Raw genomic sequence first — 22,205 nt, forward strand, 5'->3', positions numbered from 1 at the left:
TGTGTGCGGACCATCAGCCGAGTGTGGGATACTTGTATACACAGTGCAGAGACCACTATGATGGGAGGACGGAGGAGCAGCAGGCTCCAGTGATGAGGCCGGTGGGGTCTCTGTGTGCGGACCATCAGCCGAGTGTGGGATATCTGTATACACAGTGCAAAGACCACTATGAGGGGGGAGGACAGAGCAGCAGCTAGATCCAGTGATGAAGTCTTTGTGCCCACTTTATGTTCTGTCAGGGTCAGAGAGCTGAGCTTTTTGTGCATGTTGTAACATCAGTACATGCAACAGACACAGAAGTTCACAAAACCTATAAGAAACAAAATAAGTAAAAAGTGCATTTAAATAACTCGGGGTTCATAGTAATACTGTTTTTGATCAAAACTAGCATAAAAGCCATCCCAGCGTCGTCAAGGTGACTGTGATCGAGACAGAACCTACACTGTCTAATATTAAACACCTTACCATGTGTCAGTGTTGACCTCAGTGTGTGAATAAGGGCAGAGAAAAGGACCGGGTCCCAATCTATGGACACCAGTCTGAGGAAGCTTTTAAATGTAATTTCCATCTCGGGAAAGGGAGGCCACACCCCAGGTTGCACAGAATACAAAAATTCAAAGAAAAAAAACACAAAAATTGAGCTTGGATTAAGTTGCTATACATGCATCACAAATGCATGTTCACATTGGCCATAAAGCGCATAAAACCTACAAGAAACAAAATTTGCAAAAACCCTGCTGTAACTAAATAAGTAAAAAAGCAAAAGTTCATTTAAATAACTCAGGGTCCTTAGTAATATTGTTTGTAATCAAAAATAACATAAAAGCCATCCCACCATCGAGAAGGTGACGGTCCTACTCTGTCTAATATTAAAAACCTTACCATGTGTCAGAGTTTACCTCAGTGTGTGAATAAGGGCAGAGAAAAGGGCCGAGTCCCAATCTGGTAAGGTTTTTAATATTAGACAGTGTAAGATCCGTCCTGATCAGTCACCTTGTCGATGGTGAGACGGCTTTATGTTATTTTTTTTATCAAAAACAGTATTATTAAGAACACGGAGTTATTTACATGCACTTCTGCTTTTTACTTAGTTACAGCAGGGTTTTTACTAATTTTGTTTCTTGTAGGTTTTGTGGGCTTTATGGCCAATGTGAACATGCGTTTATGTGCTGCATGTATACCAACTGAATCCAAGCTCAATTTTTGTGTTTTTTTTTTTAGACACAGTTTAGTCTGATGAAAGCGCTGGAAGTGACAGGATGGCAAGTGCAGTACAGTGCGGCTCTACAAAAGAGTGAAGGATTTGGAGCTTCGTTCCGTGATTACATTTCACATAAAAGAAGCCAAGTCTCATTCATGATGTCAAAGGTCAGTTGCGTGTGGGTACCAAAACATGTCGCCAGCAATTCAGCCAAGAGAATGTAGACCAGCCTGGAGAAACTCCAGGAGACTTCTATTCTTGAATTACTGATGACGATACATGTGTCCATCACCATGATACCGAGACCAAACAAGAGCCCATGCAATGGAGGCACAAGGTGACTACTCCAAAGAAATGTCATACCCAGCAGACAGCTGGAAAGATCATGGAACAGTTTATTGGATACAGAAGGCATTTTATATGTTGAACTCGTGACACCGAATACTGGAGACATCTAGGCTTCAACAATGAAGGCATTGCGTGATGCATAGAGAAATGCTGAGGGAAGTAGTCGGCAGGCGTGTTGGCGCTTCGAGACAATGTGCCAGCTCACAAGTATCGCAAAGCGCAAACTGCTCTGTGGGAATGTGGCATCATGGAGTTTCATCATCCATCGTTCGTTCCAGTCCGGGCTTCCAGTCGTCACATTCTATCATGTGGGCAACGATTGCCTGATGATAATGGAGTCACAGATGCAAGAACAAGGTCCTCCTGGCATCAAATCTCCTATTCTGAGGGCATCTGATCACTGGAGGCAAGTGGAATAATTGTGTTGGTCAAAGAGGATTACCGTGAAAAGTAGCAAGTTGAGTTTTCTCAGAAAATGTCTTTTTCGTATTCCGGTAAATTACTGAACACCTCATACATGCAGAGCAGATTATGGTGGGGTAGGATGGAGTGGGATCCAATGATGAGGGCGGCGGGGTCTGTGTGCTCGGATCATCTGCCCTGACTGCTGAAGCCAAACTTTAGTCACAAACCGCTGCTCCAAACGTATGAGAAGCGTCAAAGACAACGGCCTACATGGCCGAAATGACGTGCAGCTGATGTGCGTCAGCCGGGCGCTTCATGGCAACGTTTACATGTAATAAATGAGCTGTGGAAACTCTGCCTCCTTATAGGACTGGCTTAGTGTGGACGTGCAGCGCCCCAGGGTCCGGGTCGTTGCAGTAATATCATTCTCCTCTAGGGGGAAGTGATGTTACGTTTGAAGGCAATAAAGGAGATCTCTTTACCAGGTATCACAAGCATGCAACACATTTCATACTCCAGTCCACCAGGGGGAGCCATGCTCCTATCTTTTAGGAAAATTAGGTAAAACTGGTGGTCTGGATAGGAAGTTTGAGCGAAGCCCCGTCAGCTTCTGACTGTGAGTTCCTGTCAGGCAGACAGAGAGGAAGGAGGAACATCTAGCAGTTGCCGACAGAGTGGTCCCTGACAGGGGTGGGATCCTGTCAGAGGCCTAGACAGAAGGTCACGGAGCTGCGCCTGCCCCACGTGCGGCAGCATCCTAAGAAAGAGACACGAACAGCGAATTGTACTGGTGAGAAACGAAGTCAAAGCAAAAGGAGAGGAAACCAGGAGTTCTGCCCTATACAGGCTGCCTCCTTCTGAGGCACAGCATCCGGTAGCCAGAACACCGAGGGAGTCATCGTCTCCAAGCCTTGCTCCATTGACTGGCAGGACAGCCAATTCCACGTTACCTGCCCAACCTATACCCAGGAGGCACGGTGGCAACTTGTGGGGGCTGGGGCATGCTAGAGTCCCTGTAAAAAGCCTCAGGCCATCAGTCATACGGGTTATTCCTATCCATCTGGGGGACAGAGAGAAAGACATAACATCTAGAACACCAGTAACAGTTGTGAGGAGCTTATGAGAGGTTCAGCAGTAAGGTACTACAACACCCAGGCGCTAGAGGAAGGCTACTGATTTCCACCTGGATAAGGGGACTCTGGATTTGCCTTCAGACCGGCTGGACTCTGCCTGCCCTGTGGTCTGTGCTCTGGACTGTGGATGCTGAAGTCTTCAGTAAAGGTAAAGAGACTGCAACCTTGTGTCCTCGTTATTCACTGCGCCTTACATCATCCACCATCTTACACTCTGGGAAGCCCTGGGGATATACTTCACCTGTGGGAGCAGCGTCGGTCACCCTGACAGAATACCACAGGTGGCGTCATGAACATTATCCCTTTAAAGACCTTTCCCCTTTTATCAACGGACCTCCCGAGGGCCACGGACTGGGTCAGCAACCATGACATCCCCCTTGAGAACCGAAGGGCCCGGTACAGAGTACCCCACGGCCCTACGGGGGCGATCCAGATGCGGCCTTACCACCTTATCATAAATGCACAGAACCATGCGGCTGCATGTTATATTGGATTGGAATTAAAGGTGGGAGATGACAGAAAGCTCTGGTGTCGAGATTTACAACCTTAAAAAAATCTGACACCACCTAGTGCCGTCAGAATTAGGGGACATTGCTGTTCACCCTGTAGAACATGGTCCCACAGATGCGGGCGGCAATAAATAGAAAGCATCCGGTGAACAAAGAAAACCCAGCAATGGGCTCCGAAAATACATACACAGGAAGGACGAGATGTGAATGATTGTGAGAACACGCGCGCCTTCCTTGGGTAACGCAGGTCTGTCATTACTTCTCATTAATGATGTCATAAATCTGAGCAGAAAGGACATAGGACTGATGTGACAACTCCATCCTTTCATTAGGACACAACTATTAATCATGGAGCTCAGTCACTGCAGGGATTCGCATACAACGCCTGAGTCCAGCGGCTGGCCGGCCGGCAGACGCCTCCCGAGCAGAGAGGCCAGCCAGTGGACGACTCCCGAGCAGAGGAGGCCAGCCAGTGGACGACTCCCGAGCAGAGAGGCCAGCCAGTGGATACCTCCCATGCCCAGCCAGAGGACACCTCCCATGCCCAGCCAGTGGACAACTCCCGAGCAGAGAAGGCCAGTGGACGACTCCCAAGCAGAGAGGCCAGCCAGTGGACGACTCCCGAGCAGAGAGGCCAGCCAGTAGATACCTCCCATGCCCAGCCAGAGGACACCTCCCATGCCCAGCCAGTGGACAACTCCCGAGCAGAGAAGGCCAGTGGACGACTCCCAAGCAGAGAGGCCAGCCAGTGGACGACTCCCGAGCAGAGAGGCCAGCCAGTAGATACCTCCCATGCCCAGCCAGAGGACACCTCCCATGCCCAGCCAGTGGACAACTCCCGAGCAGAGAAGGCCAGTGGACGACTCCCAAGCAGAGGCCAGCCAGTGGACGACTCCCGAGCAGAGGAGGCCAGCCAGTGACACCTCCCATGCCCAGCCAGTGGACGCCTCCCGAGCAGAGGCCAGCCAGTGGACGACTCCCGAGCAGAGGCCAGTGGACGACTCCCAAGCAGAGAGGCCAGTCAGTGGACGACTCCCGAGCAGAGGAGGCCAGCCAGTGGACGACTTCCGAGCAGAGGAGGCCAGCCAGTGGACACCTCCCATGCCCAGCCAGTGGACGCCTCCCGAGCAGAGGCCAGCCAGTGGACGCCTCCCGAGCAGAGGAGACCAGCCAGTGGACGCCTCCCGAGCAGAGGAGACCAGCCAGTGGACGCCTCCCGAGCAGAGGAGGCCAGCCAGTGGACGACTCCCGAGCAGAGGAGGCCAGCCAGTGGACGACTCCCGAGCAGAGGAGGCCAGCCAGTGGACGACTCCCGAGCAGAGGAGGCCAGCCAGTGGACGACTCCCGAGCAGAGGAGGCCAGCCAGTGGACGACTCCCGAGCAGAGGAGGCCAGCCAGTGGACGACTTCCGAGCAGAGAGGCCAGCCAGTGGACGACTCCCATGCCCAGTGGACGACTCCAGAGCCCAGCAGCCAGCCGGCAGACACCTCCCGCGGCTGGCCAGTGGACAACTCCCAAGCAGAGAGGCCAGCTGGAGGACAAATCTCGAGCCCAACAGCCAGCAGACTACTCCCGGGCATAGAGGCCAGCCAGCGGACCCTTCAACATACATAATATACAATATGCTGCACTGAGCATCTGGCCGATACGTCACACCCAGCCTACAAATCCACAGAGGCACCATGGATTCCAGCAGGCAGGTTTGCATGGTTCCTGTGCACCACTCACAGACTACGGATCTGGCCCCTAGACCAGTAATTACTCATGTATTCAATCGCATCAAAGATAAAGAGCTACCGTGACTGCCTTCATCTTCACCCCTTTCCGACAGGCGGTTTACAGTTTTTTTCCTTCTTTTTCCGCTGTCATGGCTGTATGAGGACTTGTTTGTTTGTGGAACAAGTTGTGCTTTTGAATGACACCATTCATTTTATGTGATGTACTGGAAAGCGGGAAAAAAAAAAATCAAGTGCGGTGAAATAGTGAAAGTGCAATTCTGCAATGTTTTTGTTTTGACAGCGTTGATTTTACAGTAAAACTGAGCTGGCAGTAGGATCCTCCAGGTCAGTACAACTATGCAGATACCAAATGTGGAGTTATGATTTCATTTAAACGGTGAAAAAAAAAAATTATAAAAAAGGAACATTTCTGCTTTTGTCACCTTTTACCGAGACACATTACGTTTTCAATTCTCATGATCTGGGGCTGGTGAGGGCTGATTGCTTTGCGCCCTCAGACGACATTTTTTATTATTCCATATTGGGATAGAGCCGATATTTTGATCGACTTATTTTATTGCAGGGTTACAGTGACCAAAAAAACCCACAATTTGTGTTTTAATTATTTTTCTTGTTACGCTTAGGTGACTGGAAGCTGCGATCGTCAGATCGCTCGGGCTGTTTATAGCAGGCGGGCTTTCACAGGACTATCGTGACAGGCACAGGGGTCTTCAGCAGACCCCCGCTGTTATGACCACCTATCAGTGCTCCGTGATCATGTCACAGGCGCGTGGGGGGGTATTATCTATTGCTGTCAGAGATAGCCAACAGCCACAGGGGTAGCTCCGGTCCACCCATGCTATTAAGCAGATGATGGCTAAATAACAGCCATCATCTGCCAGGAAAGATTCAAGCTCGGCCTGCATCACAGAGGTTGTCACCGATTCACAGAGCAGCCCGCCGCTCCAGGAGGACAGATGTAGCTCAGATAGATGGTTGCCTCTATCATACAAGGGTGGGATTGACCAGAACGGGTTCACAGCGGAGGACTATAATCAGGCACCTGTCATCAATGACGTCCATACAGTGACTTGTGCAAGTATTCACTCCTTTGGCATGTTTTGTACCTCACAACCTGGAATTCCACAATTTGTTTGAGGGTTTGCATCAGTTCATGTAGAGAACATGCCAACAACTGTGGATTTCTTTTTTTAATGTGAAGCAAACAACAAATAGAACAAAATAACAAACCTTCAGTGTGCATAACTATTCACCCCCCTAAAGTCGGTACTTTGTAGAGCCTCCTTTTGTGGCAGTTACAGCTGCAGCCGTCTCTATGAGTTTTACACATCTGGCCACTGGAATTTTTGTCCATTTCTTGAGGCAGAACTGCTTCAGGTTCGATGGTTTCCCTCTGGTGAACATCAATCTTCACGTCTGACCACAGATTCTCCATTGGATGAAGGTCTGTGCTGTGACTCGGCCGCTCCGGAACATTTACACATTTCTCCTTACACCTCTCGAGTGTTGCTTCAGCAGTATGCTTTGGGTCATTGTCTTGTTGGAAGATGAACCTCCATCCCAGCCTCACATCACTGACCGACTGACAGGTTTTGCTAAAAAATATTTCTGTATTTCACACCATCCATGTTCTCCTTAACTCGACCATTTTCTCTGTCCCTGCTGCCGAAAACCATCTCCACAGCATGATGCTGCCACCACATTTCACTGTGTGGATGGTGCTCTTGGGGTGATGAGCTGTGTTGGTTTGACGCCATACATAGCATTTACCTTAGTGAACAGAAAAAAGTTACATTTTGGTCCCATCTGACCCCAGCACCTTCCTCCATACATTTGGGGAGTCTCCTACATGTCTTTTGGCAAACTCAAAATGAGCCGTACAATTTGTGTAAATTAAGGCCCAATTTTTCTGCCCACTCTTCCATAAAGATCCCCTGTATGGAGTGTGCAGCTTATTGTGGTTGTATGGACAGATATTCCAGTCTTTGCTTGGAAACTGTACTTCTCAATAACTTTGTCCCTGACTTATGTAAAGACCTCCTTGGTCTTCTTGGTGGTGTTTGGAGACCTCAGTCCCTCGGTCTGCTGTTTGGAGACCTCAGTCCCTCGGTCTGCTGTTTGGAGACCTCAGTCCCTCGGTCTGCTGTTTGGAGACCTCAGTCCCTCGGTCTGCTGTTTGGAGACCTCAGTCCCTCGGTCTGCTGTTTGGAGACCTCAGTCCCTCGGTCTGCTGTTTGGAGACCTCAGTCCCTCGGTCTGCTGTTTGGAGACCTCCCCGGTCTGCTGTTTGGAGACCTCCCCGGTCTGCTGGGTGCTGTTTGGCGATCTCAGTCCCTCGGTCTGCTGTTTGGCGACCTCCCCGGTCTGCGGGGTGCTGTTTGGCGACCTCCCCGGTCTGCGGGGTGCTGTTTGGCGACCTCCCCGGTCTGCGGGGTGCTGTTTGGAGACCTCAGTCCCTCGGTCTGCTGTTTGGAGACCTCCCCGGTCTGCTGTTTGGAGACCTCCCCGGTCTGCGGGGTGGTTTGGCGATCTCAGTCCCTCGGTCTGCAGTGTGCTGTTTGGAGACCTCCCCGGTCTGCGGGGTGCTGTTTGTAGACTTGCCCGGTCTCCGGGGAGTTTGGTTAGTGGTGCCTCTTGTTAATGGTGTTGCAGCCTCTGTATCCTTAGAGAAGGCAAAGTGTATATACTAACCGACGTAACACTTCGATTGCAGACAGGGAGACATCCCGTCACTAAGGCCTCTTTCACACTTCCGTCTTTTTTTCCGCAATCTGTCATTTTGGGCAAAAAACGGATCCTGCAAATGTGCTCGCAGGATGTGTTTTTTTCCCATAGACTTGTATTAGCGACGGGTTGCCACACGTCGCATACATCGTGCGACGGATCCGTCGTGTTTTGGCGGACGCGATGGACAAAAAACCGTTCAATGTAACTTTTTTTGCCCGTCGCGTCCGCCATTTTCGACTGCGCATGGGTGGCCGAAACCCCGCCCCCTCCTCCCCGGACTTCAGATTGGGCGGCGGATGCGTTGAAAAACTGCCTCCGCTGCCCACGTCGGACACAAATTTCACAACGTCCGTCGGTACGATGCATAGCGACGGACCCGTACTGACGGAAATGTGAAAGAGGCCTAAGCATGTGACTTATGGAGGGAATTGCTGGCACCAGAACTTTATGGGCGCTTCATTGCAGAAAGGGTGAATTCATATGCAAATGGACATTTTTACTTATTTCATCCCATAACTTTATGCCAATATTTTTCTCCACCAACTTGGATTGGTGTGTGATGCATTAGCACTAAGTAGTCGGATTACAACCTGTGTTTAAATATTTGTGTAATTTCACAAAATGGGTAAAAAGCCAATGAGGGTGAATACTTTTCCAAGCCAATGTATGTCCTATCAGGAATACAGATGGGGCGGTAACATCCAGAGAACCCCCATATTAACCTCATTATCACATATGCATTGGAAGCAGACACCAAAGACACACGGAAAGGAAATTTAGAATGTGAGCCCCATTGGGGACAGAGCTGATAATGTGTGTAATAAATACTGCTGGTCAGACTGTCCCAACAAACCCAGAAGAACGCGTCACGGGGTGAGCAGTGATTACAAGTGCAATGTTACCCTCTGTAACCCCCCCAACACCACCCCCGGGGGCATCACTGTTCCTTGTCCTGGGGACCCTACAGCGCTGCTCCGGTCACTACTCACGGTAAACAGCTTTATTTGGTGTTAACGCACAATGCATCGTATACGACTGTATATATATGTATATATATACCGCCACGCACTGCTCGGCCTCATTACTGGCCGTAAGAACGTACTGGGGTGGATCTACCAGAAAGCTCATAGCAGAGATCCCAAGTGGGGCGCAGCCCAACAGTGGCAGCTCCTGGCAGTCCCCCGCCTGTAGGGCAGGTCCGTTACATGATAGGAACACTAGTGAAGCCAGCTGAGCAGCATCAAATACCTGTCCAGTGTCCTCCCCGCTGCTGGCGGGTACTGGGCACCGCTACATGAAAGCCTCGTTACACCGGTCACATAGTCCTACCTGTGATTATATACGCTACAGGTCCTTCTCAAAAAATTAGCATATAGTGTTAAATTTCATTATTTCCCATAATGTAATGATTACAATTAAACTTTCCTATATTATAGATTCATTATCCACCAACTGAAATTTGTCAGGTCTTTTATTGTTTTAATACTGATGATTTTGGCATACAACTCCTGATAACCCAAAAAACCTGTCTCAATAAATTAGCATATTTCACCCATCCAATCAAATAAAAGTGTTTTTTAACAACAAACAAAAAAACCATCAAATAATAATGTTCAGTTATGCCCTCAATACTTGGTGGGGAATCCTTTGGCAGAAATGACTGCTTCAATGCGGCGTGGCATGGAGGCAATCAGCCTGTGACACTGCTGAGAGGTTATGGAGGCCCAGGATGCTTCAATAGCGGCCTTAAGCTCATCCAGAGTGTTGGGTCTTGCGTCTCTCAACTTTCTCTTCACAATATCCCACAGATTCTCTATGGGGTTCAGGTCAGGAGAGTTGGCAGGCCAATTGAGCACAGTAATACCATGGTCAGTAAACCATTTACCAGTGGTTTTGGCACTGTGAGCAGGTGCCAGGTCGTGCTGAAAAATGAAATCTTCATCTCCATAAAGCATTTCAGCCGATGGAAGCATGAAGTGCTCCAAAATCTCCTGATAGCTAGCTGCATTGACCCTGCCCTTGATGAAACACAGTGGACCAACACCAGCAGCTGACATGGCACCCCACACCATCACTGACTGTGGGTACTTGACACTGGACTTCAGGCATTTTGGCATTTCCTTCTCCCCAGTCTTCCTCCAGACTCTGGCACCTTGATTTCCGAATGACATGCAAAATTTGCTTTCATCAGAAAAAAGTACTTGGGACCACTTAGCAACAGTCCAGTGCTGCTTCTCTGTAGCCCAGGTCAGGCGCCTCTGCCGCTGTTTATGGTTCAAAAGTGGCTTTACCTGGGGAATGCGGCACCTGTAGCCCATTTCCTGCACACGCCTGTGCACGGTGGCTCTGGATGTTTCCACACCAGACTCAGTCCACTGCTTCCTCAGGTTCCCCAAGGTCTGGAATCGGTCCTTCTCCACAATCTTCCTCAGGGTCCGGTCTCCTCTTCTCGTTGTACAGCGTTTTCTGCCACATTGTTTCCTTCCAACAGACTTACCATTGAGGTGCCTTGATACAGCACTCTGGGAACAGCCTATTTGTTGAGAAATTTCTTTCTGGGTCTTACCCTCTTGCTTGAGGGTGTCAATGATGGCCTTCTTGACATCTGTCAGGTCGCTAGTCTTACCCATGATGGGGGTTTTGAGTAATGAACCAGGCAGGGAGTTTATAAAAGCCTCAGGTATCTTTTGCATGTGTTTAGAGTTAATTAGTTGATTCAGAAGATTAGGGTAATAGGTCGTTTAGAGAACCTTTTCCTGATATGCTAATTTATTGAGACAGGTTTTTTGGGTTATCAGGAGTTGTATGCCAAAATCATCAGTATTAAAACAATAAAAGACCTGACAAATTTCAGTTGGTGGATAATGAATCTATAATATATGAAAGTTTAATTGTAATCATTACATTATGGTAAATAATGAAATTTAACACTATATGCTAATTTTTTGAGAAGGACCTGTACAACATAGACCACACACTCGGGATGGTCCGTGTCCAGCAATACCCCCCACCCCGCCATGAGATGATCCATATCAAGAAACACCCCCTACCGAGCTGGTCCGTGTAGACCTCTCCCACACTGAGGCTGGTCCGTATAGAGCAGAAGCCTCCCACCCGCTAGCTGGTCCATGTTGAGCAGAACTCCCCCCACCATCTAGATGGTCCATTTAGACCTCCCCCCATACCCAGGCTGGTCCGAATAGAGCAGCACGCGCCAGCTGGTCCATGTAGACCCCGCACACTCAGGCTGGTCCGTATAGAGCAGAACCCCCCAGCTGGTCCATGTAGACCTCCCCCCATACCCAGGCTGGTCCGTATAGAGTAGAACCCCCCAGCTGGTCCATGTAGACCTCCCCCCATACCCAGGCTGGTCCGTATAGAGCAGAACCCCCCAGCTGGTCCATGTAGACCTCCCCCCATACCCAGGCTGGTCCGTATAGAGTAGAACCCCCCACGCTCGGGCTGATCCACGTGGAGCAGACCTCCCCCCACCATCTAGCTGGCCATATAGGACCCTTCCCCTAGGAGGCTGTATTAGTGGCACTCCACGGTCTGGGTCCTGGCGTTACACAGATTGGATGGGAGAGTTTGGTTCTGTGTCTCCCTTCTCCGCAGGTGATTCTGTGGATTTCCTCCTCTGTGCACAGGCAGGATCATCGTGCAGCTGCCCACCATCATCCTCCTCACCCTGCACCTGGCAGAGGCAGACCTCGATCCCAGAGTCTCCAGTCAGCCTCCTCTGCCGGTAATGCTCCTCTTCAGCCTCCTCATCCTCCTCCTCAATGTCCCAACAATGGTGAGAATCAAAGAAATCCACGTAGGAGGAGAAAGCAGTCTGCTTGTGAAAAGAGCGCTCGGGGCCACAAGCCCCCTGCTGGTCCTCCTCCTCCTCCGGTGTGTGATCCCAGCTCCGGCCGTCGCTGGCTGCGCTCCCCAGGCTGGTGCCGGTCTCATCCGTCACCTGGACGGAGAAGGAGCTGCTTCCCGATAACATACAGCCGGAGGTACAGGAGCAGCTGCTGGAGTGGTCCGAGCTCGGCGAGAAGGATGGAGGGTCCGACGGAGGCACCGAAGACGACGGGAGGCCCAGCGGGGTGAGGGCTGAGCTGTATGGAGGGGGAGGGGTGGTGGGCCGGCACGCCACCTCCTCGTAGGCCGGGAGCTTAAAGGACGACAACACCCCTACAAGAGAAAACGGACATTAGTACCAGATCCCCCGAATATTAACACACAGGATCCACACTAGATAATACTACTATACACCCCGAGTAACCACACTACAGAGAGAAAAGACACGGACATTAGTACCAGATCCCCCGAGTATTAATACTGAACACACAGGATCCACACTAGATAATACTACTATACACCCCGAGTAACCACACTACAGAGACCAAAGACACGGACATTAGTACCAGATCCCCCGAGTATTAATACTGAACACACAGGATCCACACTAGATAATACTACTATACACCCCGAGTAACCACACTACAGAGAGAAAAGACACGGACATTAGTACCAGATCCCCCGAGTATTAATACTGAACACACGGGATCCACACTAGATAATACTACTATACACCCCGAGTAACCACACTACAGAGAGAAAAGACACGGATATTAGTACCAGATCCCCCGAGTATTAATACTGAACACAGGATCCACACTAGATAATACTACTATACACCCCGAGTAACCACACTACAGAGAGAAAAGACACGGACATTAGTACCAGATCCCCGAGTATTAATACTGAACACACGAGATCCACACTAGATCCACTACTATACACCCCGAGTAACCACACTACAGAGAGAAAAGACACGGATATTAGTACCAGATCCCCCGAGTATTAATACTGAACACACAGGATCCACACTAGATCCACTACTATACACCCCGAGTAACCACACTACAGAGAGAAAAGACACGGATATTAGTACCAGATCCCCCGAATATTAACACACAGGATCCACACTAGATCCACTACTATACACCCCGAGTAACCACACTACAGAGAGAAAAGACACGGACATTAGTACCAGATCCCCGAGTATTAATACTGAACACAAGGGATCCACACTAGATAATACTACTATACACCCAGAGTAACCACACTACAGAGAGAAAAGACACGGACATTAGTACCAGATCCCCCGAGTATTAATACTGAACACACGGGATCCACACTAGATAATACTACTATACACCCCGAGTAACCACACTACAGAGAGAAAAGACACGGACATTAGTACCAGATCCCCCGAGTATTAATACTGAACACACAGGATCCACACTAGATCCACTACTATACACCCCGAGTAACCACACTACAGAGAGAAAAGACACGGACATTAGTACCAGATCCTCCGAGTATTAATACTGAACACACGGGATCCACACTAGATAATACTACTATACACCCCGAGTAACCACACTACAGAGACCAAAGACACGGACATTAGTACCAGATCCTCCGAGTATTAATACTGAACACACGGGATCCACACTAGATAATACTACTATACACCCCGAGTAACCACACTACAGAGAGAAAAGACACGGACATTAGTACCAGATCCCCCGAGTATTAATACTGAACACACGAGATCCACACTAGATCCACTACTATACACCCCGAGTAACCAAACTACAGAGAGAAAAGACACGGACATTAGTACCAGATCCCCCGAGTATTAATACTGAACACAAGGGATCCACACTAGATAATACTACTATACACCCCGAGTAACCACACTACAGAGAGAAAAGACACGGACATTAGTACCAGATCCCCGAGTATTAATACTGAACACACAGGATCCACACTAGATAATACTACTATACACCCCGAGTAACCACACTACAGAGAGAAAAGACACGGACATTAGTACCAGATCCTCCGAGTATTAATACTGAACACACGGGATCCACACTAGATAATACTACTATACACCCCGAGTAACCACACTACAGAGAGAAAAGACACGGACATTAGTACCAGATCCCCCGAGTATTAATACTGAACACACGGGATCCACACTAGATAATACTACTATACACCCCGAGTAACCACACTACAGAGAGAAAAGACACGGACATTAGTACCAGATCCCCCGAGTATTAATACTGAACACACGGGATCCACACTAGATAATACTACTATACACCCCGAGTAACCACACTACAGAGACCAAAGACACGGACATTAGTACCAGATCCTCCGAGTATTAATACTGAACACACAGGATCCACACTAGATAATACTACTATACACCCCGAGTAACCACACTACAGAGACCAAAGACACGGACATTAGTACCAGATCCCCGAGTATTAATACTGAACACACAGGATCCACACTAGATCCACTACTATACACCCCGAGTAACCACACTACAGAGAGAAAAGACACGGACATTAGTACCAGATCCCCCGAGTATTAATACTGAACACAAGGGATCCACACTAGATAATACTACTATACACCCAGAGTAACCACACTACAGAGAGAAAAGACACGGACATTAGTACCAGATCCCCCGAGTATTAATACTGAACACACAGGATCCACACTAGATAATACTACTATACACCCCGAGTAACCACACTACAGAGAGAAAAGACACGGACATTAGTACCAGATCCCCCGAGTATTAATACTGAACACACAGGATCCACACTAGATAATACTACTATACACCCCGAGTAACCACACTACAGAGAGAAAAGACACGGATATTAGTACCAGATCCCCCGAGTATTAATACTGAACACACGGGATCCACACTAGATAATACTACTATACACCCAGAGTAACCACACTACAGAGACCAAAGACACGGACATTAGTACCAGATCCCCCGAATATTAACACACAGGATCCACACTAGATCCACTACTATACACCCCGAGTAACCACACTACAGAGAGAAAAGACACGGACATTAGTACCAGATCCCCCGAGTATTAATACTGAACACAGGATCCACACTAGATCCACTACTATACACCCCGAGTAACCAAACTACAGAGAGAAAAGACACGGATATTAGTACCAGATCCCCCGAGTATTAATACTGAACACACAGGATCCACACTAGATAATACTACTATACACCCCGAGTAACCACACTACAGAGAAAAAAGACACGGACATTAGTACCAGATCCCCGAGTATTAATACTGAACACACGGGATCCACACTAGATAATACTACTATACACCCCGAGTAACCACACTACAGAGAAAAAAGACACGGACATTAGTACCAGATCCCCGAGTATTAATACTGAACACAAGGGATCCACACTAGATAATACTACTATACACCCCGAGTAACCACACTACAGAGACCAAAGACACGGATATTAGTACCAGATCCCCCGAGTATTAATACTGAACACACGAGATCCACACTAGATCCACTACTATACACCCCGAGTAACCACACTACAGAGACCAAAGACACGGACATTAGTACCAGATCCCCCGAGTATTAATACTGAACACACGAGATCCACACTAGATCCACTACTATACACCCCGAGTAACCACACTACAGAGACCAAAGACACGGACATTAGTACCAGATCCCCCGAATATTAATACTGAACACACGAGATCCACACTAGATCCACTACTATACACCCCGAGTAACCACACTACAGAGACCAAAGACACGGACATTAGTACCAGATCCCCCGAGTATTAATACTGAACACACGAGATCCACACTAGATCCACTACTATACACCCCGAGTAACCACACTACAGAGACCAAAGACACGGACATTAGTACCAGATCCCCCGAGTATTAATACTGAACACACGAGATCCACACTAGATCCACTACTATACACCCCGAGTAACCACACTACAGAGACCAAAGACACGGATATTAGTACCAGATCCTCCGAGTATTAATACTACGGTACAACACAACATAAGGGCAGAGCAGATCCCACGCGTGGCCGTGCCATCATGGGGCAGAGCAGATCCCACGCGTGGCCGTGCCATCATGGGGCAGAGCAGATCCCACGCGTGGCCGTGCCATCATGGGGCAGAGCAGATCCCACGCGTGGCCGTGCCATCATGGGGCAGAGCAGATCCCACGCGTGGCCGTGCCATCATGGGGCAGAGCAGATCCCACGCGTGGCCGTGCCATCATGGGGCAGAGCAGATCCCACGCGTGGCCGTGCCATCATGGGGCAGAGCAGATCCCACGCGTGGCCGTGCCATCATGGGGCAGAGCAGATCCCACGCGTGGCCGTGCCATCATGGGGCAGGGCAGATCCCACGCGTGACCGTGCCATCATGGGGCAGAGCAGATCCCACGCGTGGCCGTGCCATCATGGGGCAGAGCAGATCCCACGCGTGACCGTGCCATCATGGGGCAGAGCAGATCCCATGCATGGCCGTGCTATCCTGGAGCAGGGCAGATCCTATGCGTGGCCGTGCCATCATGGGGCAGAGCAGATCCCACGTGTGGCCGTGCTATCATGGGGCAGAGCAGATCCCACGTGTGGCCGTGCTATCCTGGGGCAGAGCAGATCCCACGTGTGGCCGTGCTATCCTGGGGCAGAGCAGATCCCATGAGTACTGTGAACACAATGCTGATATTTGGGGGGGGGGGTGAGAGGCTCAGCTGCCACTTACTCAGGTCCAGCATGGATGGCGGGTAGTGACAGGCACGGTGGTAGGCAATGAGGTTGATCTCCCGCTGCCGCTGCTGATGCTGAAGGCGGAGCTTGGCGCGGCGATGGCGATAGGCACAGCAGCAACTCAGGAGAATGAGAACCGTCCAGAGAAGCCAGAACCCTGCAGAGGAAACACCAGGTGAGGGATGATGGGGGACACAAGGGTGGCGACCGAGGGGGATGGGGTGCAGGACGAGGCAGGACAGAGGGAATGGGGTTGGGGCAACGAGGCAGACAACAGGTGGGGGAGGGGAGAGTGGGATGAGGAAGGAGGAGGCCGAGCTGGGCGGGGACCACAAGGCTGGCATGAGGACAAGGTGGGTGATGGAGGGTGGGGTGTAGGACGAGTCGGATAATGGAGGGATGGGGGTAGGATGAGGCAGGTGACGGATGACAGTGGTAGGGGTGCAGGCCGAGGCAGATGGCGGGGTGGGGTGTAGGACGAAGCAGGTGACGGAGGGTTGGGAGTGAAGGACAAAGCGGGTGACGGATGGTGGGGGGTGAAGGACAAAGCAGAAGACGGATGGTGGGGGTTGAAGGACAAAGCGGGTGACGGAGGATCGGGGGGTGTAGGACAAAGCGGGTGACGGAGGATGGGGAGTGAAGGACAAAGCGGGTGACGGAGGATGGGGAGTGAAGGACAAAGCGGGTGACGGAGGATGGGGAGTGAAGGACAAAGCGGGTGACGGAGGATGGGGAGTGAAGGACAAAGCGGGTGACGGAGGGTGGGGGGTTAGGATGAGGCGAATGACTGAGGGTGGGGGGTTAGGATGAAGCGGGTGACTGAGGGGGGGGGGGGATTAGGATGAAGCGGGTGACTGAGGGGGGGGGGGATTAGGATGAAGCGGGTGACTGAAGGGGGGATAGGATGAAGCGGGTGACTGAAGGGGGGATAGGATGAAGCGGGTGACGGAGTGTGGGCGGTTAGGATGAAGCGGGTGACTGAGGGTGGGGGGGGGTTAGGATGAAGCAGGTGACGGAGGGTGGGGGGTTAGGATGAAGCGGGTGACTGAGGGGGGGGGTTAGGATGAAGCGGGTGACTGAGGGGGGGGGTTAGGATGAAGCAGGTGACGGAGGGTGGGGGGTTAGGATGAAGCAGGTGACTGAGGGGGGGGGTTAGGATGAAGCGGGTGACAGAGGGGGGGTTAGGATGAAGCGGGTGACTGAGGGGAGGGGTTAGGATGAAGCGGGTGACTGAGGGTGGGTGATAGGATGAAGCGGGTGACTGAGGGCGGGGGGGGTTAGGATGAAGCGGGTGACGGAGGGTGGGGGGTTAGGATGAGGCGGGTGACGGAGGGTGGGGGGTTAGGATGAAGTGGGTGACGGAGGGTGGGGGGTTAGGATGAAGCGGGTGACTGAGGGCGGGGGGGGTTAGGATGAAGCGGGTGACTGAGGGCGGGGGGGGTTAGGATGAAGCGGGTGACGGAGGGTGGGGGGTTAGGATGAGGCGGGTGACGGAGGGTGGGGGGTTAGGATGAAGCGGGTGACGGAGGGTGGGGGGTTAGGATGAAGCGGGTGACTGAGGGGGGGGGGGTTAGGATGAAGCGGGTGACGGAGGGTGGGGGGGTGTAGGACACAGCTCTGGATTACTTACACCACAGCTCGTAGTAGTAGGTGCAGCACCCGCTCTCCCCGCAGCAGTGGCCGCTGTCACACACGTACGGCTTGTTGTTGACCCCCGGACAGTGCTCCCGAGCCTGAGGAGAGGATACAGGGGTTACAGAGCGTCTGGCCGTGCACACAATGCACGCCGCTCTACATCTGCTAGCCCACCCTGGATGCCCCCCATCTCTTACCAGTGCAGGCGGCAGGACAGTGTCAGCAGGCCAGCGGGGAGCCTCGTACATGTCTGTCCCTGGTGAGATCTGCCGTGTTATGTCACAGAGGAATGACCCCGGCCCGTGTGTACACACAACAAAAAGTAACAGCCCGAGCCCAACAGGACCGGCCGGAACCGACCAGGAGCAGGACCCGCAGGAAGCAGGCCGAGCCCCCGCACAGAGGCGGCTGCACTGAGCTCCGGACCTCACCGGACATCAACGCCCAAGACGCCGAGATGGAGAATCAGCCACCAGGACCCCCATATATACAGTCACCACCCCCGGACCCCCATATATACATGGGGCGTCACAACCCCGGGACATATATATATATATATATATAATTGTCTAAGGGTCACTTCCGTCTGTCTGTCCTTCTGTCACGGTTATTCGTTCGCTGATTGATCTCGCCAGCTGCCCATCATGGCTTCCGCGACCAATCAGCGACGGCCACAGTCCGATTAGTCCGTCCCCTACTCCCTACAGTCACTGCCCGGCGCCCGCTCCGTAATCCCCTCCGATCACACAGGGTTAATGGCAGCGGTAACGGCCTGCGGTGTAACGGGGGCTGGGCAATATACTACGTGGCTGGGCAATATACTACGTGGCTGGGCAATATACTACGTGGCTGGGCAATATACTACATGGCTGGGCAATATACTACGTGGCTGGGCAATATACTACGTGGCTGGGCAATATACTACGTGGCTGGGCAATATACTACGTGGCTGGGCAATATACTACGTGGCTGGGCAATATACTACGTGGCTGGGCAATATACTACGTGGCTGGGCAATATACTACGTGGCTGGGCAATATACTACGTGGCTGGGCAATATACTACGTGGCTGGGCAATATACTACGTGGCTGGGCAATATACTACGTGGCTGGGCAATATACTACGTGGCTGGGCAATATACTACGTGGCTGGGCAATATACTACGTGGCTGGGCAATATACTACGTGGCTGGGCAATATACTACGTGGCTGGGCAATATACTACGTGGCTGGGCAATATACTACGTGGCTGGGCAATATACTACGTGGCTGGGCAATATACTACGTGGCTGGGCAATATACTACGTGGCTGGGCAATATACTACGTGGCTGGTCAATATACTACGTGGCTGTGCTATATACTGCGTGGCTGGGCAATATACTACGTGGCTGTGCTATATACTGCGTGGCTGGGCAATATACTACGTCACTGGGCAATACGTGGCTGGGCAATATACTACGTGACTGGGCAATATACTACGTGGCTGAGCAATATACTACGTGGCTGAGCAATATACTACGTGGCTGAGCAATATACTACGTGGCTGGGCAATATACTACGTGACTGGGCAATATACTACATGGCTGGGCAATATACTACGGGACTGGGCAATATACTACGTGACTGGGCAATATACTACGGGACTGGGCAATATACTACGGGACTGGGCAATATACTACGGGACTGGGCAATATACTACGGGACTGGGCAATATACTACGTGGCTGAGCAATATACTACGTGGCTGGGCAATATACTACGTGACTGGGCAATATACTACATGGCTGGGCAATATACTACGGGACTGGGCAATATACTACGTGACTGGGCAATATACTACGGGACTGGGCAATATACTACGGGACTGGGCAATATACTACGGGACTGGGCAATATACTACGTGACTGGGCAACATACTACGTGACTGGGCAACATACTACGTGACTGGGCAACATACTACGTGACTGGGCAATATACTACGTGACTGGGCAATATACTACGTGACTGGGCAATATACTACGTGACTGGGCAATATACTACGTGACTGGGCAATATACTACGTGGCTGGGCAATATACTACGTGGCTGGGCAATATACTACGTGGCTGGGCAATATACTACGTGGCTGGGCAATATACTACGTGACTGTGCAATATACTACGTGGCTGGGCAATATACTACGTGACTGGGCAATATACTACGTGACTGGGCAATATACTACGTGACTGGGCAATATACTACGTGACTGGCAATATACTACGTGACTGGGCAATATACTACGTGACTGGGCAACATACTACGTGACTGGGCAACATACTACGTGACTGGGCAACATACTACGTGACTGGGCAATATACTACGTGACTGGGCAATATACTACGTGACTGGGCAATATACTACGTGACTGGGCAATATACTACGTGACTGGGCAATATACTACGTGACTGGGCAACATACTACGTGACTGGGCAACATACTACGTGACTGGGCAATATACTACGTGACTGGGCAACATACTACGTGACTGGGCAATATACTACGTGACTGGGCAATATACTACGTGACTGGGCAACATACTACGTGACTGGGCAACATACTACGTGACTGGGCAACATACTACGTGACTGGGCAATATACTACGTGACTGGGCAACATACTACGTGACTGGGCAATATACTACGTGACTGGGCAATATACTACGTGACTGGGCAATATACTACGTGACTGGGCAATATACTACGTGACTGGGCAATATACTACGTGACTGGGCAATATACTACGTGGCTGGGCAATATACTACGTGGCTGGGCAATATACTACGTGGCTGGGCAATATACTACGTGGCTGGGCAATATACTACGTGGCTGGGCAATATACTACGTGGCTGGGCAATATACTACGTGGCTGGGCAATATACTACGTGGCTGGGCAATATACTACGTGGCTGGGCAATATACTACGTGGCTGGGCAATATACTACGTGACTGGGCAATATACTACGTGACTGGGCAATATACTACGTGACTGGGCAATATACTACGTGGAGATACATATTCTATAATACCCGATGCGTTAGAATCTTGCCACCCTCTAGTGTATATATATATACAGTCACCACCCCGGACCCCCATATATCCGCGGCCTTTGACCTTAGGCCCCTCCGGCGACGTCTCCGCTCTTGCTCGGTCTCTCATACACAGCACTCGCTGATTACCGGATGTCCCGGGCTGTCCCTCCTCTCCCACAGGCCGGCGCTGCTCCCGGCCTCCTCCATGCCGTCACACCCGCAGCTCCCGGCTCCTCTCCCCGGTCCCCGGCTCCACGGCCGCCATTTTCTCCAACCCGGCAGCCGATCTCATAGCAACAGCTGTAACTCCGCCCACAGAGGGTCACTAACCAATCAGCATCTAGAGATGGAAAACATGCTCGCTGATTGGATACACATCGTCCAGACAGATCAAGTTCCAAAAGGAAGTGGGCGGACTTATCACTAAAAGGAAGTGAAAATAATATTGTCCAATCAGATTACAGCATCTAAACCTTAGCTCTGCAATGAGGGACGATGATCGCCACCAATTAGAGTAGGAAGAATCATAAAGCTGAGCAGTGATTGGTGGAGAGACCAGAAGAGGCGGGCGTTACCGTAAGTATAAAAAAGGGCGAGCCAGCCACATAACTCGGAGATTGGGAGTCGGGACCGGATCCTGAGGAAAAATCTGAGAGAAACGACAATGATGGCGCCGGCTGCCTGTCATATATATTGTAATATACGCGACTCCTCCATGTCAGCTCTGTCCTGTGTATATATATATATATATATATAATGTAATAGATGAGACTCCTC

At 50.6% G+C, this 22,205-nt stretch overlaps 1 protein-coding gene across 1 annotated transcript; it reads right to left on the minus strand.

Annotated features, from left to right (window-relative positions):
• Positions 1 to 1,576: 1,576 nt before the first annotated feature.
• WBP1 (WW domain binding protein 1) lies at positions 1,577 to 21,745 on the minus strand. The gene is made up of 4 exons (XM_069745009.1): positions 21,576 to 21,745; positions 18,358 to 18,460; positions 16,723 to 16,884; positions 1,577 to 12,244 (listed from the first exon to the last, which is right to left on the minus strand). Exons 1-4 carry the CDS (start codon positions 21,633 to 21,635, stop codon positions 11,628 to 11,630), a joined length of 942 nt encoding a protein of 313 aa, XP_069601110.1. The 5' UTR covers positions 21,636 to 21,745; the 3' UTR covers positions 1,577 to 11,627.
• Between the last annotated feature and the right edge of the window lie 460 nt (positions 21,746 to 22,205).

This window comes from Ranitomeya imitator, chromosome 1, assembly GCF_032444005.1.
Source record: "Ranitomeya imitator isolate aRanImi1 chromosome 1, aRanImi1.pri, whole genome shotgun sequence".
Classification (NCBI taxonomy): Eukaryota; Metazoa; Chordata; class Amphibia; order Anura; family Dendrobatidae; genus Ranitomeya; species Ranitomeya imitator.

Bases quoted from the DNA above. Each gene is read 5' to 3' on its own strand.
- WBP1 (XM_069745009.1), bottom strand. From the start codon at position 21,635: ATGGAGGAGGCCGGGAGCAGCGCCGGCCTGTGGGAGAGGAGGGACAGC. The intron at 18,461-21,575 runs GTAATCAGCGAG...TCCTCTCCTCAG, and splicing joins GGGACAGCCCGGGACATCCG to GCTCGGGAGCACTGTCCGGG. The intron at 16,885-18,357 runs GTAAGTAATCCA...TTTCCTCTGCAG, and splicing joins CTACTACTACGAGCTGTGGT to GGTTCTGGCTTCTCTGGACG.